Source organism: Coffea eugenioides, chromosome 9 (genome assembly GCF_003713205.1).
Source record: "Coffea eugenioides isolate CCC68of chromosome 9, Ceug_1.0, whole genome shotgun sequence".
In the NCBI taxonomy this organism is placed as follows: Eukaryota; Viridiplantae; Streptophyta; class Magnoliopsida; order Gentianales; family Rubiaceae; genus Coffea; species Coffea eugenioides.
The window spans coordinates 17,859,831-17,874,256 of NC_040043.1; the positions used below are offsets into that span (position 1 = coordinate 17,859,831).

Sequence of the window (14,426 nt, forward strand, 5' to 3'; positions counted from 1 at the left end):
CAGCGGTGAATGGAATGGCTTCCTTAACCCCTAAATCAGGATTTTTCTTTTATTCTTCTTCATCTCTTCCTTATAGGATTAGAGCTTTCATTACTTTTGATAGTATAGGTGACCGTATGTTAGATAGAGATTTTCTTGTAAGAGTGTAATACTTCTTATTTACTTTTATTAGTTATTTTCTTGTAATGGAGGTAAGGTTATTGTCCCCTCCTTTTTATTTTAATATATTAATAAAATAAATGGCTGGTCATCATCCCTCGGGCACGGGATTTTGCCAAGAAAATACAATATAATAAAGGATGCTAAAATTAAGGGTCAAATGACACTAAGCTTCTTGTCATCTTTTCATGATAATTTCAATCATTTTTATTTTGAATCTCCAAGTTAATTTCTTCCTTTCTTTTATTTTGACAAACATTTTTATTCTCCCCTAAAGAATATTAAGTATGAAATCTTGACCTTAACAGACAAAATACGCCCCAATATACTAATTCGGGATGGGACTTTTATGAATTAGTAAAAATCAAATGAAATGTTGAGCAAATTTATACATCTCATAAAAATTGATCCAACGAATGTAATGTTTTTTATTCTTATGATTTTCACTTGGATTGAAAACGTGTAACATAGAATGTGCAATCATATTACACTAATTAAAATCACTAGTTCCATATGAGAAGAATGATAAGTTAAATGTGTGATTTGATATGTCAGAAAGAAATTAATATGTAAGAAAATATAATTTGTAACTAAACCTAGCAAATAGCTTTTAGAAAGATAATTTGATTTTGAGCATTTTATGATTTTCCTATATCAATTAGTAATTTAAAACACAATCTTTTAATTCAGTTTGTGGGTGTTCCCAATTTTCGTTCTGAAAGGAATAGATTGAAAAATAGAAGTTTTAAAAATAAAATGAAAAGATTAGAAGAAAAAAATAAGAGTTAATCTTTCCTATACACCGTTAGTGTAAACCTATTTTACACTGACGGCTCATCATATTGCACCATCTCGTTAATGAAAATTGGCAACCTATTACTCCCGGTTAATAATATTGCTATGCTATTTAATTTGTTGATATTTATAAATTATTGCTAAATAAAATTCGTCTCTTATATCTATCCTTCCTCTCTTGTTGTTCTTATTTCTATGCTTCTTTATCCTCTCCTTTTTATTGCTCTTCCACCCTTCCATCCTTTGTAATACATGTTATATCCTTTGTTCTACCAACCGTAGAAGCGCCCTTTACGAATCTTCCAACTCGATTTTTCAACAATTAGTGATTAGGGTTTTTAAAAAATAGTGAAAAATCATATGGGAAGGGCAGCAAGCAAGTCCTTGTTTTCCTAGAGGTGTAATACTGGAAACGACTTTTTATGTGAATTTCAGGATTGAAAGGTTCATGGGCTTTGCTTATTTTCTTGTTTGGATTGGTGATTATCCCTTTTAAGTACTGCAAAAAATGTCGCTTTTGTTATCTTCTTCTCTTTGATACTATTGAGAGCTATGAAAATGACCTTGTGCTTGGAGTATATGTTGCAAGTATGGTTTTGTTCTAGATAGAGAATTCTATGCAACTGATCTTGGGTGTGGCCTGTATTGGATAATAAAAATTTTACTAATTCTTTCATGATTATTGACCAGACTGCATTATTGATGGAATTATTTCAGCTTGTGGTTGTGGGCTGTTTTTTGTTAAAGAATATCCTATTTGGATCAAATTGGTGAAAAGATATTGCTTTCTTGAAAAGGGACTAAAATCCAGATAATAGCATAATTTACTTGATAATTTGGTTGTTTAATAAAATTATAAGCTATATTCAATTTATTCAAACAGTAGGTAATGCAATGGATATCTGTCAAATTATAAGCTATATTTAATGTGGGATGATTTGAATTGTAAAATTAACTTCCAAACTATTGTTATCAGACTACCTATTTGGGTTTACTTTGGAAGGAGAGGCAAATCTAATTAACGATCTTATAAGTGTGGCTCTACACTCAAAAAACTGTCGCCATGACTATCATATTGCTGAATGATTGAAGTTTGGAATATAGAAGTTCATGGGTTATGTTGGTTTTTGAACATGATTTTTGAAACAGAATGAAAGCCTGGAATAATTTGTCACGGATTTTAATCGAGGCCCGTGTTGTATTATTGTGCTTGTCATCATACCCTTTTGGCAGATGAGGTAAATTTAATTGGGCTTACTATTTATGTGTAATTAGGTTATGGCAATCATTAAGTCCTGCACACAAAGTAGTCTTGTGGTTTAATGGTCACTCCGAAGGTACGGATTTTGATAAGAAGTTTGTAATATAATTGGGATATGCGGTTTTACTAATGTATTTGTTTCAAGTTTAGGGTCCAACAAGTACAATTTGTGCTTCTGCTCATCAAAGCTGATGCATTATCTCAATATAATGCCAAGGAATCTGGTAAAGGTGTGCATTCATTCCTATGCCACTATTGCATAAAAGAATGACTTTCTACTAGCATCCTTTTTTCAAATCAGTGGTAATTTAAGCATTATACATGTAGTAAAGGTGCACAATTCTTGCAGTTATATACATCGTCTATTTCCCTCTTGAGTTGGTTAATCTTGAAATCTTGGCTTGCTTTATGCATGCTTAACTGGTGATGCTTCTGATGACTTTTCCTTTTAAAATTAATTTGGTTATTATTATACGAGGAAGGGTTCTTTATACATGTTTTGGATATCTGGAGTACGTAAAATAAATGAGTTAAGTTAGTTTGGCATCCAGTTGTTTCTTGTAGTCATTGATTTGCATTCTTCGTTTTAGTTTGTGACACATAACTTGGTTTGTCTCTTGAAATTGTGGGTTATGATTGGTTTGTAAACCAACGATTTTACACAAATCAGTTAGGATTCATGTTACAGTAACCCTGAATTTTGTAGTTTCTGATAACTCATCTAGTGCATGGAGGCACCAAGGATTTACCTAAGCAAACCTGAGTACATTTTGCAAGTTTTGGTTATATAGTTTTAAGTACAATTAGTTTAGATCTCTATGTCATAATTCGTATCCACATCCTGACCCTATATTTTTTGAATATACAACTGAATGAGAATCTTCTTATTGATGTCCAAGGTTACCCACATGGATCATCTTCCAATAAGTCTAGTTTAGTATCATTCTATGTAAAGTATGTTATCATGAACTCCCTCTGTATGGCCTGAATTAGTTAGATGTAACTTTTAGAGGAGTGTACCAGTCAGATTCATTGGAATGTCTTCCTGGCAAGACATATAAGAGGTACTTCAAAAGTATAATTAAGTTGTACTAGAACTTACCTCATAATATTTGTTAACCTGAATTGTTAACAGATTCTGTAATGGTGGTGAAGCTTGCTGACAGATAGAAGTTGATTTTACAAATGTTATTATTTTTTATCAACTGTCACGTTTGACTGGATCAATTTGTCAAATTTCAGATTTAACTGTCCACCATAGTTGTGATGAGCGCTGACAATGGTGACATGCATTTGTGGCTTTCTCTTGGATGTTTAAGTAATTGCATCAAGACAAAGTTGAAGGAAAATTCTGGTGCAGCTGTAAATGCAGCACCTCACTAGTCTTGTAATTTAGCATCTCACTAGTCTTGTGATTTAGTATGTTGTGCTAGTTTTCATTGTAACACCATCATGGGCTCTTGACTTCAGGAAAGGTCTTGGATGGACAATCTTATATTATTGAAATGCTAATGCTAAACGTACTAGTATATTATTGATGCATAAATTTGTCTTTCTATTTTTATAACATGGCTCTCTCGCCTAACTGTTTGGTCTCGCTTCGTATGCTATTGCAAACAAATAATAAATAACAATATAATGACATCCCAATTAAAACTAACATTCTGGTCAAGTCACTTAAAGGGGACAAATATTTTGGTCAAGTCATTTGAAGTGGACAAGTGAACATGTATCAGTGAAAGGATAAATACATCAAACTATCACTCTACGTAAGTAATCTGAACCTGGACAAGCAAACTTGATAACAAACTATCATTCTAGTGAAGTAATCTAAACATCTAAACAGTACACGCGAATGAATGAAAAGGTAATACATCAAGCTACCAGGCTCCAAACAAGAACATTTATTGCACTTAACAGTCGACGCAATTTTTTAATTTGGGACACGTACTTCTATTGTGCCCCTTCTGTATGCAATAAGAGCATTTATTGCTTTTACAAGACTTTTCTAAACCACCCTTCATTTGTAAGTGTGAGGATGCCCTTTTGATGCAACTGTTACGGGACTGAATATATTCTTCTGAGATGTTTGACCTTGAGTGAGATCATGAATTTCAGAATGTGAGTCAACTTGAGAAATAGATAAACCACTGTCTTGCTCATTTTCGTAGGGCAAATCATCAAGTTTGTCACATAATACTTGCAACCCTTGAAGTGCAACTCTGCAATATTGAGTATGGTGTCAAATCAGGTTAAAAATTTTCAATGTCATTTTTAAAAAAAAAGTAGAGGTGCTATACAAACCTGTGATGTTTTGCACCACTCTTGAAATATTCAAAACAGATTTAATAAGGATTTCCATTTACATGGTTGGAATCGATCTACACTATAATTTTGCGATATAAAGAGAAAGTTAGTTACTTTTCCTTATTTTTCGACATATTTATTTCATCTTTCTTTTATACTACAAAATCCATTCTTGAACAAATATTGAATTAGGGTTTACACTTTGCAAAAATTAAGTTAAAGTGGGTTTATAAAAGACATCATACATATAAAAGAGAGAGAGAGAAAGATTAAAGAAGTCTAACATGTAATCCCAATTTTGAGTTGATCAGTAGAGGAACTTGGTTACAAATCCATAATACAATAGAAAGAGAAGGAAGAGACAAAAAAAGAGGTGAATTACTAGTGATGATGAATGCCGTGGAATTTGCTCCTACTATCATGTTAGTTAAACAAGATATTTATCATTAAACTATTTTATATTTGGTAATAGGTAATGGTTGCAGATTATAATAGGTTGCTAATTTTTATTAACGAGGTGGCGCAATATGGTGAGCCATCCGTGTAAAGTAGGTTTACACTAATGGTGTAGGAAAAATTAACTCAAAAAATAATAGCTTACAACGTGTGGGAATGAAAGCCAAAATTATGGAGAAGTTGACATAGAGGTCCTAGCGATTTTAGTCATCTAAAAGAGAGAGATTGAAGTTGGTTGGAGTCTTCTAACCATGGTTGGGAAACATGAAGTTGAGTAGAGTTGTCGGACCATTGATTAAAAATTCAACACATGTGCCTGACATCCAAGTATGCATTGCGGGAAACTGGAGGATTACTCTCCTAGAGAGGAGCCGGGTTCGGAAACCTATGATTAAAGCCATGGCGGCCCCTCCCGCCACCCCTCCCACGATAGCAATAGACACCCGAAATTTCCTGCTGCTCCCCTTATTCGGTGACTTGGTGTTTGACACCAGGGAATTGGGATCCACCGCAATGCCAGGATTGGTACTGGCAAGATTGCCTTCGGAGCTATTCAGTTTGAACAATTCTAAGCCATTCAAGATTGCATCGGCATATTTTGGCTTGACGTCAAGATTTGGGTGGAGAGCAAGAAACAGGTCTTGCTTGTTCCGGCGACCATCTGGTGGGTTTGAAACATACACGATGTAGTCTCTGAAAATCGAGATTCCAGGGTCATGTGCCCAATATATAACATCAGCCTCTGGCTCAGCTGTTCTATTATTGATGAATATTGTGAACACCCGTTGGTTCTCCTTTGTAATCAAATCAGGATTGATCTCGCAAAAATGCAACCTCAGGAGATAAAGAAACCCAGAATCAACGGGAAAGATCCAGCTCAAGTTGAACCTGGTGCTAAACTGGCCCATTGCCCTTGCGGTAGCATAAACTATCGGGGGTGCGGCGTAATTTGGGGTTTGCGGAGTGTACTTGATAGCAATTTCATTATTGCTCAATGGATTTCCTTGATCTCCGCCCCAGATGAACTTGTCATCGGAAGCCCATTCTCGGAACATCCCACTATCATATACCGGAGAAACATCATTTCCTCCAACATTGAGCCTGTAAAGAGCTTCGAAGGCAGTCTTGTTCTGATCAAACTCGAACTGAACATTCGGACAATTCACGAACTTAAGGGGATTAGCGTACATGTCATGGTTACCCATGTAGAGGTCGTCCGGGGTTGAAACAACTTCAATTCCATTAACGAACGCGAAGGAATTCATAGAGGGCAAAAAGTTAACCTTGAGGAATTGATTCATACCCTGAACATTGATGATGAATTCTTTAATGAGGGAGGCAGGTGAGAATTTCTTGGCAGAAACTATAAGAAATGCGTTAAAGTTGCTGAGCAGGGTGTAGTTATTAGCCGTGACAGTGAAGAAAGATTCAGATGTATTGAGGCCACTGGAGTAGGAGGACGGGTAGAAGTAAAGGCGGAGGAACTTTTCGCCGGGGGAGACAGGAAAGGTATAAGAGAATTGAGATCGAATGATACGGGCAGTTAGAAAAGGGATTTGGGTGACTGAGGAATGTTGTTCGGTTGCTGTGTCTGCTAATGAAATATTTGCAACGTCGTTCGGCAAGAATTTTGAGCCCACATCGCCTTCCCAGTGTCGGCCATCGGTTGAAGTTGCGTTTGAGGATGAGCCACAGTTGATCAGAATATAATCTGTGGGCGTGTAAGGTGGAGTGTCACTGGAAGTGATGGTGAACAACAGACTGAAGTGGAAGGAGAGGTATACAAGAAGAGTAAACATTGGAACAAAATTAAGTGGGAAAAATTGCTAACTCAATATTTTTATGGAATGATTACTAGTTGCACCATTGAAGACAAAATAAGAAGCTGGCGTAGGATTGGGATTTGCTACTAATTCAAAGTCGTTTGGCATTTATTAAGTAGGTGAGGCCGAGGATTGTTGGTCCCGGACAATTAAGCGAGGATAGCAGTCTCGCTGTGAAGCCTTGCGTGGACTTGCCAAGTTGGAAAAGTCCAAGTCGTCGGACTGATTCAAATTATACTTTCATCCGATGCTTCAAGTTGGAGAAGCAAGCTGGTGGTTGTGTTATGTGACTGAGGTTGATCCAATTTGTGCTCTACAAGGCTCCTTTTTTCCTTTATGGCAACAACAATATTTGTATAATCTAATCTATCCTATTCTACGAGATAAGGAAATCTAAAGAGGCCGTGTAATTAAAAGAATATTTTAACATCTCTTTTGAATTTTTTTTTGCCGCAATTGAGGTTTGAATAGACCAAAGAGATGTTCTAACGCTTTCTTTAAATTTTTTTTGCTATAGATGAAATTCGAACTCTCACCTACAATCCAAAAAAAGGATTTTCTTGTGGCCACCAAGACAAAGTTCAATGGGCTCAGTGTTACTCTTCAAGGCCTCGTGGAAGTTCCCAAGTTTCAATGCTGGAAGATGTGGTCTCTAGGGGAGATATCATTTTCACCTCCTCCGGCGACAAGGACATCAACATGGTTAGCCACATGAATGAAGAAGATGAAAAACAATGCTATTATTTGCCACGTTGGCCACTAGTGCTAAAAACTTCCTAGCAAAACTAGGAGGAAGTCAACCTTCCGTGTGGTTGATCAAAGTTGCACAAGCAGATGCTCTGGCAATCAACTCTGAGTATAATCAAATACGAGAATGAGCACAAGTTTATGTTTCAAGTCAATCAATGACAATTTGTTTTATTAATATAATTATGGTGCTAAAGTGAGCCAAGAAGAAATGTTGAAATACCACTAAGGCCAATTTGGGGTGTATCACAAGCATATATATTATTGTAGATAATTCCTAGACCCCAAGATCTATAAACCTTAAACATAATCTACTAATGGTGCTGTGTTACTTGTATGTTGATATTAACTGCAATAGAAACTTATCATGTGAAATGAACCAATGGCTGAAAAATATATTTGTGATGTAAAAAAAAAATAATTTGCAAATAATGATTATCCAAACAATCCAAACACACATTGATCCAAATCGTCATTTGGATAGTAGATTATTTGAAAAAATTTATCTACACTAATACTGTAACACTTTTTGTGATGTAATGTATGTAAGATAAAAATGTGATTAAAAATTGTGTTTATGATGCAAGTAGAACAAAATTTGAATTTTTTTTTTGCAATTCTTGATAGCCAAGCCAAACAGGCCCAATTATCTATCATTTAATAACGTTATTTTTATAACACATCAGGATATGCTACCAAAATAATTCAATAATTTGCTTTATAAAATTAATTTAGAAATGATTTGCTCTACAATATATTAATGAGTATTCTATGAACCCTAAGCTCCAAATGTAAAATAAACTTGACACACACTCTCTCTCTCTCTCTCTGAAAATGCCATCATTCAATTATAATATTTGTAGAAGACAAACAAGGACATGGTAAGCAATTGTAATGTTTTCAGAAGCAAAAAATAAAAAAAAATAAAGCTTGTATCTACCTTGTATATAAGAAAAAAGTCAATTTACTGTAGAAACCCATCTTTTTGACACATGTATTGTCTATATTTTTGACGAGTGGTAGTTTTCATTTTTAGTTGAATTTTTACTCCACTATTTTTTTTTGGCTAGTCAAAAATCATAAACATCACTCCTCCTAATTCTTCTCTTCTTCTTTTTTCTGCCTCTGCTTTCAACCCTCATCTCCCTCTTTTTTGTTCATCTTTCCTTTTTCCCCTTCAAATTTTTTCCTTATAATTAATTATACTAAGATTATTTTCTTACTATTTTTTTAGGTGATTATTGTAAACTACGGAGAGGTATCGCAACAATTAACTGATTTATTCTGTTATTTCTTCCTCCATCAATTTTAACTCTTTAATCCAGTATTTTGCTTTTTCCCTTCTTTTTTTCCTTCATCCTAATTTTTCTCTACATTTCCTCCTTCCACTCAGTCGATGCATCTTTTCCTTTTTCCTCCAGAATTAACTGAATGTATTTTTTTTCTTATACGAAAATGGTTGTTTCTTTTCTTCCTTTGTTCCAAAATCATGATTCATAATCATCTCTATATTTTTTTAAAGAGAAACATAGGCAATAGATCTTTTACCACCACTACTCTTATTGTCTACTATGTTCCATTATTTTTTCCATTTCACGCTGCCAAATATGGATTTAATTTTTTTTCGTTAACTATATTTTATTTAACCTTTATCAATTTTCTTTTTATTTTGCCCCTTTATTCAGTTACCATGGTGCATTTTTTTATTTTAGTTTGATTTCCTTGATATTCATTAACCTTCCATTATTTTAGTTCGGCAAGTTGATTCTCCTTTTGTGAGGTTTGTTTTAAATCTTAATGCAAAATTTGTATTTTGCAATTATGATGTTGTAGCTCCTTTTCAATGTTTAATTGAATCTTGCACTTTTTTAGTAATTCTTTGGTACTGAATTTTTGTACCCTTTTTATGCATTGAAAAGCCTTCCGTTTGAATTTCTTGCGAGTTTTGTTGTGAATCTGTAAGATGGAAGTTTTACCCGATGGTGTCTTTTTTGAGAAAGAAATAGTGGTGAAATTTTATGTATTTGTAATTATAATAGCATGATATTTGAGCTTTATGAAGCATATATATATATATATATTCGAAAACGTCTACTGATGTTATTGAGGAAACTACGAAGTTACATTATTGGAAGCCTGCCCCCTCCGACCTATACTCAGCCTAGCAAGGAGGGGGATACCGACCCCCGCACCGCGTGAGCCGAATATAAGGGTACTGGTTTGCATCTAACTGGACAAAACCTCTCACCCGTCTTGGTAAAGTGGCGGCTTCGTAGGTCCTCGACCGATGTGTAGTGGAAGCCTGCTTCGCTAATTAATCTGCCACAGTGTTGGTCTCCCTGTAGCTAGGTTCTGGCATAAATTCCCCTCGAGATAACACCTCGTGTATTTGACGAACAAGAGAGTCAAGTTTCCAAGGTGTAGAAACTGTTCGTTGCACTATCTTGAGCAGCTGTTCCGAGTCCATATGGACTATTACCTTGACCAGGCTGAGAGAGACACACAAAAGGAGACCCTCCAGGAGAGCTCTGGATTTCGCTTCCATATTCGTGCAAAAGCCGTAGTAGGCGGAGTGTCCAGGGTTCCCAAGGGATGATCCGTCAACATTCAATTTACTGTAGAGATATGGCGGCGAGGACCATGCTAGAGGGATACACTTCAGCGATTTTGGCGTCTTAAAGGTAGGCAGAAGACCCAACCGACACCAGGTATCTTCGTTCGCACATGCAAACGGATGAGTTGCTCCTATGGCATTGAGGTGCCATACAATTTGTCGGCATATGTGAGGCGGCCGCAAGAAAACATTCTCATGGACGACCTGGTTCCTTGCCTTCCAGAGCTCCCAACAAATTAGGATCGGTAGGAGATGGGCCAATACAGCTGTTGGAGAGTTGTCAGATACCAGGATCCATCATCCTTGTAGTGTCTCTACGAGTGTGTCTGCCGCGCCTCTAAGCCCTAGCATGCACTGGAAATAAGTCCAAACCTGTCGAGCCATGCAGCAATGGACAAAGGAGTGCTGAAGTGTCTCTGAACTAGGACAAAAGGAACACTTGGAGGGTAGATGCAAGCCAAATTGTTGTAGCTTGTCCGGGAAAGGGAGCCAGCCATTTAGGAGGCGCCACATGAAGATCGAGATTTTGAGTGGAATATGCCGATTCCATAAGAGAATAAATTCTAATGGATTTGGCTGAATTCTATTCATCTTAAACATTCATGAAACAGAAGGAGAAAAGAGTATAAATAAAGGTACAATAGCAATAGTCATTAAAGTAATCATTAGATTGATGATAAGTAGTGTATTTGCTATGGCATTTGATTGTTCTAACTTTGCCACTTTGGTGAATTCCATGATTTTCTCAAGTGGCTTGATGAAGCCATTCTTTTGGCACCACTACTTCACTTTTAACTAGCAAACTAATCACTAAAAAAAACTGTTATTGATTTTTGAAAAGTTTCTATACACACTAGCGAAGGAAAGTTTTTGAGTTTGTTGTATACTTTATATGTTTCTAAACATATGTTCATTACTTGTTCCAGTTGTTGTTGCTGCACTTATTCTCTTTACGTTTATATCCCCTTGAGTTTCACTAATTTTTAGCAACTTTTAATATTTTCATTCTTTTACTAATACAACCTCACAAGAGGCAAAAAGGGTATAAATGGAACAATATTATTATCTCACTTTTCAAAGACTTTTTTAATGGTACTTTCTCTGACATGGGCTGAATTTGCTATTAAAAATGTTAAGTTCAGGGGAGGTTAGTGCTATTTTTGAAACTTTAGGAGAGGCGAGTGCAACCATTAAAAACCTCAGGGGAGGTTTCTGCAATTATCCCATGTAATAATTAGACTGAAGAGTAGAAGTGTAAAGCCAATGATAGGAAACTACACGATTGCAGAATTCAAAGGATGTGAAACAAGCAGTACTTCTATTGATGGTAATCACTTGTGCCGTGGGCCAATACACGTTTGGCTATAGCGTCTCAACAATGTCCAGATAATTGCACCTTGTGCTAGAATCCAGATAGGAAATATCATCGTTTTTCGGTCATGAACGAATACAAATGTCCCCTACTTGGAACTTGCACCATTCCTGTGAATAAACAGTTGCATATGCAACAAAATACTTCAACTTTTTCCACAAAAAATCTACTCTGATGAAGGCTTCCAGCCCATAAAATGGATTAGCAAACCAAAACCAAGAAAATATTTTTAACAATTTCGAAAAAATGTACTCCAATTGCCGAGGAGTTCTTAGTCTAGTGGTTAAAGTTGAGATTGCATAATTTAAAGATCGTGAGTTCAAATTCCCATCTGTTTCCACTTTTTAAGTCCCATCCTTTCTCAGTTAATTTTGTTTTGAGCAAATGGAAGAATATGTTACCAAAACTATTATCGATTATGTGTTTTTGCCATTAAACTTTTTTTTTTGGCCAAAAATGTCACTGAACTTATAAATTCTTCTCTTTTCTACCATTCCATCTAATTTTCAAGTTAAGGTAGACAGAATGCTCAGCAGCCGATCTGGATTTCTTATTTTTTAAGGGCAAACCGGTCTCATCACCTGTAGCATGATATGAAAAGGAAGGAAAGTAAAGTTGTAGCTATAGGTGGCAAACAAACCTATTTAACCAAATTTATCCATATCCGTCCATAAATAGCTGGATATGGTATCTTAACTTTTTACATATGGGTATAAATGGGTTACCCTGTGAGGATCCGAATTTTTCCTTACTTTTAATTCTATTTTATTGGATTATTTAATTATTTACTCATCTGTTTTCTCCGAATAATTTATGTCAACCATTTTAAAACCATTTACATGGAATACTGTCCCACTTATATTTTAAAACGTCCCGTTAGCAAATTTTATTTTTCGGAGGCTCGTTTATTAAGAAATAGTGAATACACATTTTTAGAGACAATATTTGAATCGAGAGTGCAATAATCCTAGAGAATTAAGAATGAGTAATAGTAGACTAAGAAAAGTCAATTGATGGATTAGAGGTGAGTAAGTTAAAAATTTAAGCTTATACCGCGAGTGCGTCGAAAGTTTCCCGAAAGTCGCGCCTGTACGAACTAATTGGAGATTTGAGGAATTAATACTTGTGAGGACTCATGTTTTTATTTCAAAAATAGTTATTTTAGGATTATTTACCCAAGTATTAGTGAGTTATATTATCGTTACAAGAATTTCTTTTAAGTTTCGCTTTATCGCGCTCGAATTGGAAGTTCGCGTAAACCGAGCCAGAACGGCTAAGTGGAGATTTAAGAAATTAATACTAGACTACTAAGAGTGAATAATTATAGTGTTAAAGGAATTACATTAGAGGTTTAGTGCACAAGTGAAACAAAATCGAGAGAAAACGGATACGAAACGCGCGCGCGTGAACACTATTCATGGTTGAATTTTGTACAAATTGTATCCACAAAACCCTTAAGCTTCCAAAGGAAGCTTCATTCATCAGCCACACTCTCTCTCTTCACCTTCCATAGCCGGCCAAACACTCCAAGGAAGAAGAAGAAGAGCTCTTTCCATTTCACTACCATTTTTGCTTCCATTTCACCTCAAATTTTCCACACAGCTCACGTATCACTTGGAGAGCAGCTCTAGCTTGGTGAAAGGCTTAATCTTGGCAGTTTGCTTGGAGCTTTTGGTGCCAAAATATTTCTGGTTTCTCTCAAAGGTAGGAGTTAACCATCCAACACCATCCAATCTTTCATTCTTGGCTTTAATGGGTTTTATCCTTGGCTTTGAAGCTTGTAGCTTCATTATTGTTGTTATTACTTGGATTGGATTGGTTGAAGTGGGCTCTATAAATTCTAACCTTGGTTGTATGGGCTGATATGATGATATAATGCTTGGTTGAGTTGTTTAAGATGATTATGGATAGAGAATCGAAGGAAAGATTGAAGGAAATTGCGCAGGAATGCTGGCCGAAATCTGTCCTGTTATTGCCATGCCTTTGCTTCGAATTTTTGATACTCAAATGACTATGAAACTGATATATATATGTTTTATATGGTGCGTAGAAAGTTTCTACCAAAAATAATTTGAATTGGTCGAGTAAAACTTGAAATTTCGAAATGTGAAGATACCTGGAAACTGTGTTCGGACAGCTTGAACAGTGTCTCTGTGACGCCCCGAAAAAAAAATGAGTTTGAGAACCCGGAAATTTTTTAATTTTCTAGGGTTTATTTTATTTAATCGCCCGCTTTTTCTACATTTTCTTTATTAGAAAAAATTTCCCAGATAATGTTTATGAGCAAAGATAGTTTTAAAATGATTTTTCTAGTATCGGTTAGTGTTTGAAAAATTAAAAGCGTATTTTGAATGTGGGACCCACTAGGGCGAAAAGTTCGGAAAAATTCGACCAATTAGGTTAAGTTCCGGATACTGGGTGAAATTTATCGGGTGTTAAGAGATAAGTAGAGGAGGTGAAGTGATTGATGTGAGAGGAAAAAAGAAGGATAGAAATGCATTTAATGAAGTGACACGTGTCACTTTGTGAGTGGTTGAAGCCTAAGACAACTATTCACCCTTTTTGACTTTTTGCCATTTAGTTAAATATCTCACAAAAATCACTAAAATTCACTCTTTTCTTCTCCTCCATGGCTGGTTCTCTCTTGAGCAAAGAAGAAAGAAACTCTTCACCATTTTAGCTTCCATTTAGTTCAATCTTCCAAAACCAATTGCCTAAACTAGTTTCTACTCCATAAAATCCCTCCATTAGGAGCTAGTAAGTTGTTTGGTGAAGTTTTTAAGGAAGCTAAGGTGTTCTACAACTCCTTCTCTCTTGTTTACTAGGTAAGTGGTGATTACACTTCCTCCTACACTTAATGAAGCTTAAGTTGTGCTTAATGGTAGCTAAAGT

General features: G+C 35.6%; 1 protein-coding gene across 1 annotated transcript; it reads right to left on the bottom strand.

Moving 5' to 3' along the window:
- Positions 1-3,892: 3,892 nt before the first annotated feature.
- Positions 3,893-6,899, bottom strand: LOC113782804 (receptor-like protein kinase FERONIA). Its single transcript, XM_027328728.1, has 2 exons — positions 5,229-6,899; positions 3,893-4,437 (listed from the first exon to the last, which is right to left on the bottom strand). Exons 1-2 carry the CDS (start codon positions 6,775-6,777, stop codon positions 4,274-4,276), a joined length of 1,713 nt encoding a protein of 570 aa, XP_027184529.1. The 5' UTR covers positions 6,778-6,899; the 3' UTR covers positions 3,893-4,273.
- Between the last annotated feature and the right edge of the window lie 7,527 nt (positions 6,900-14,426).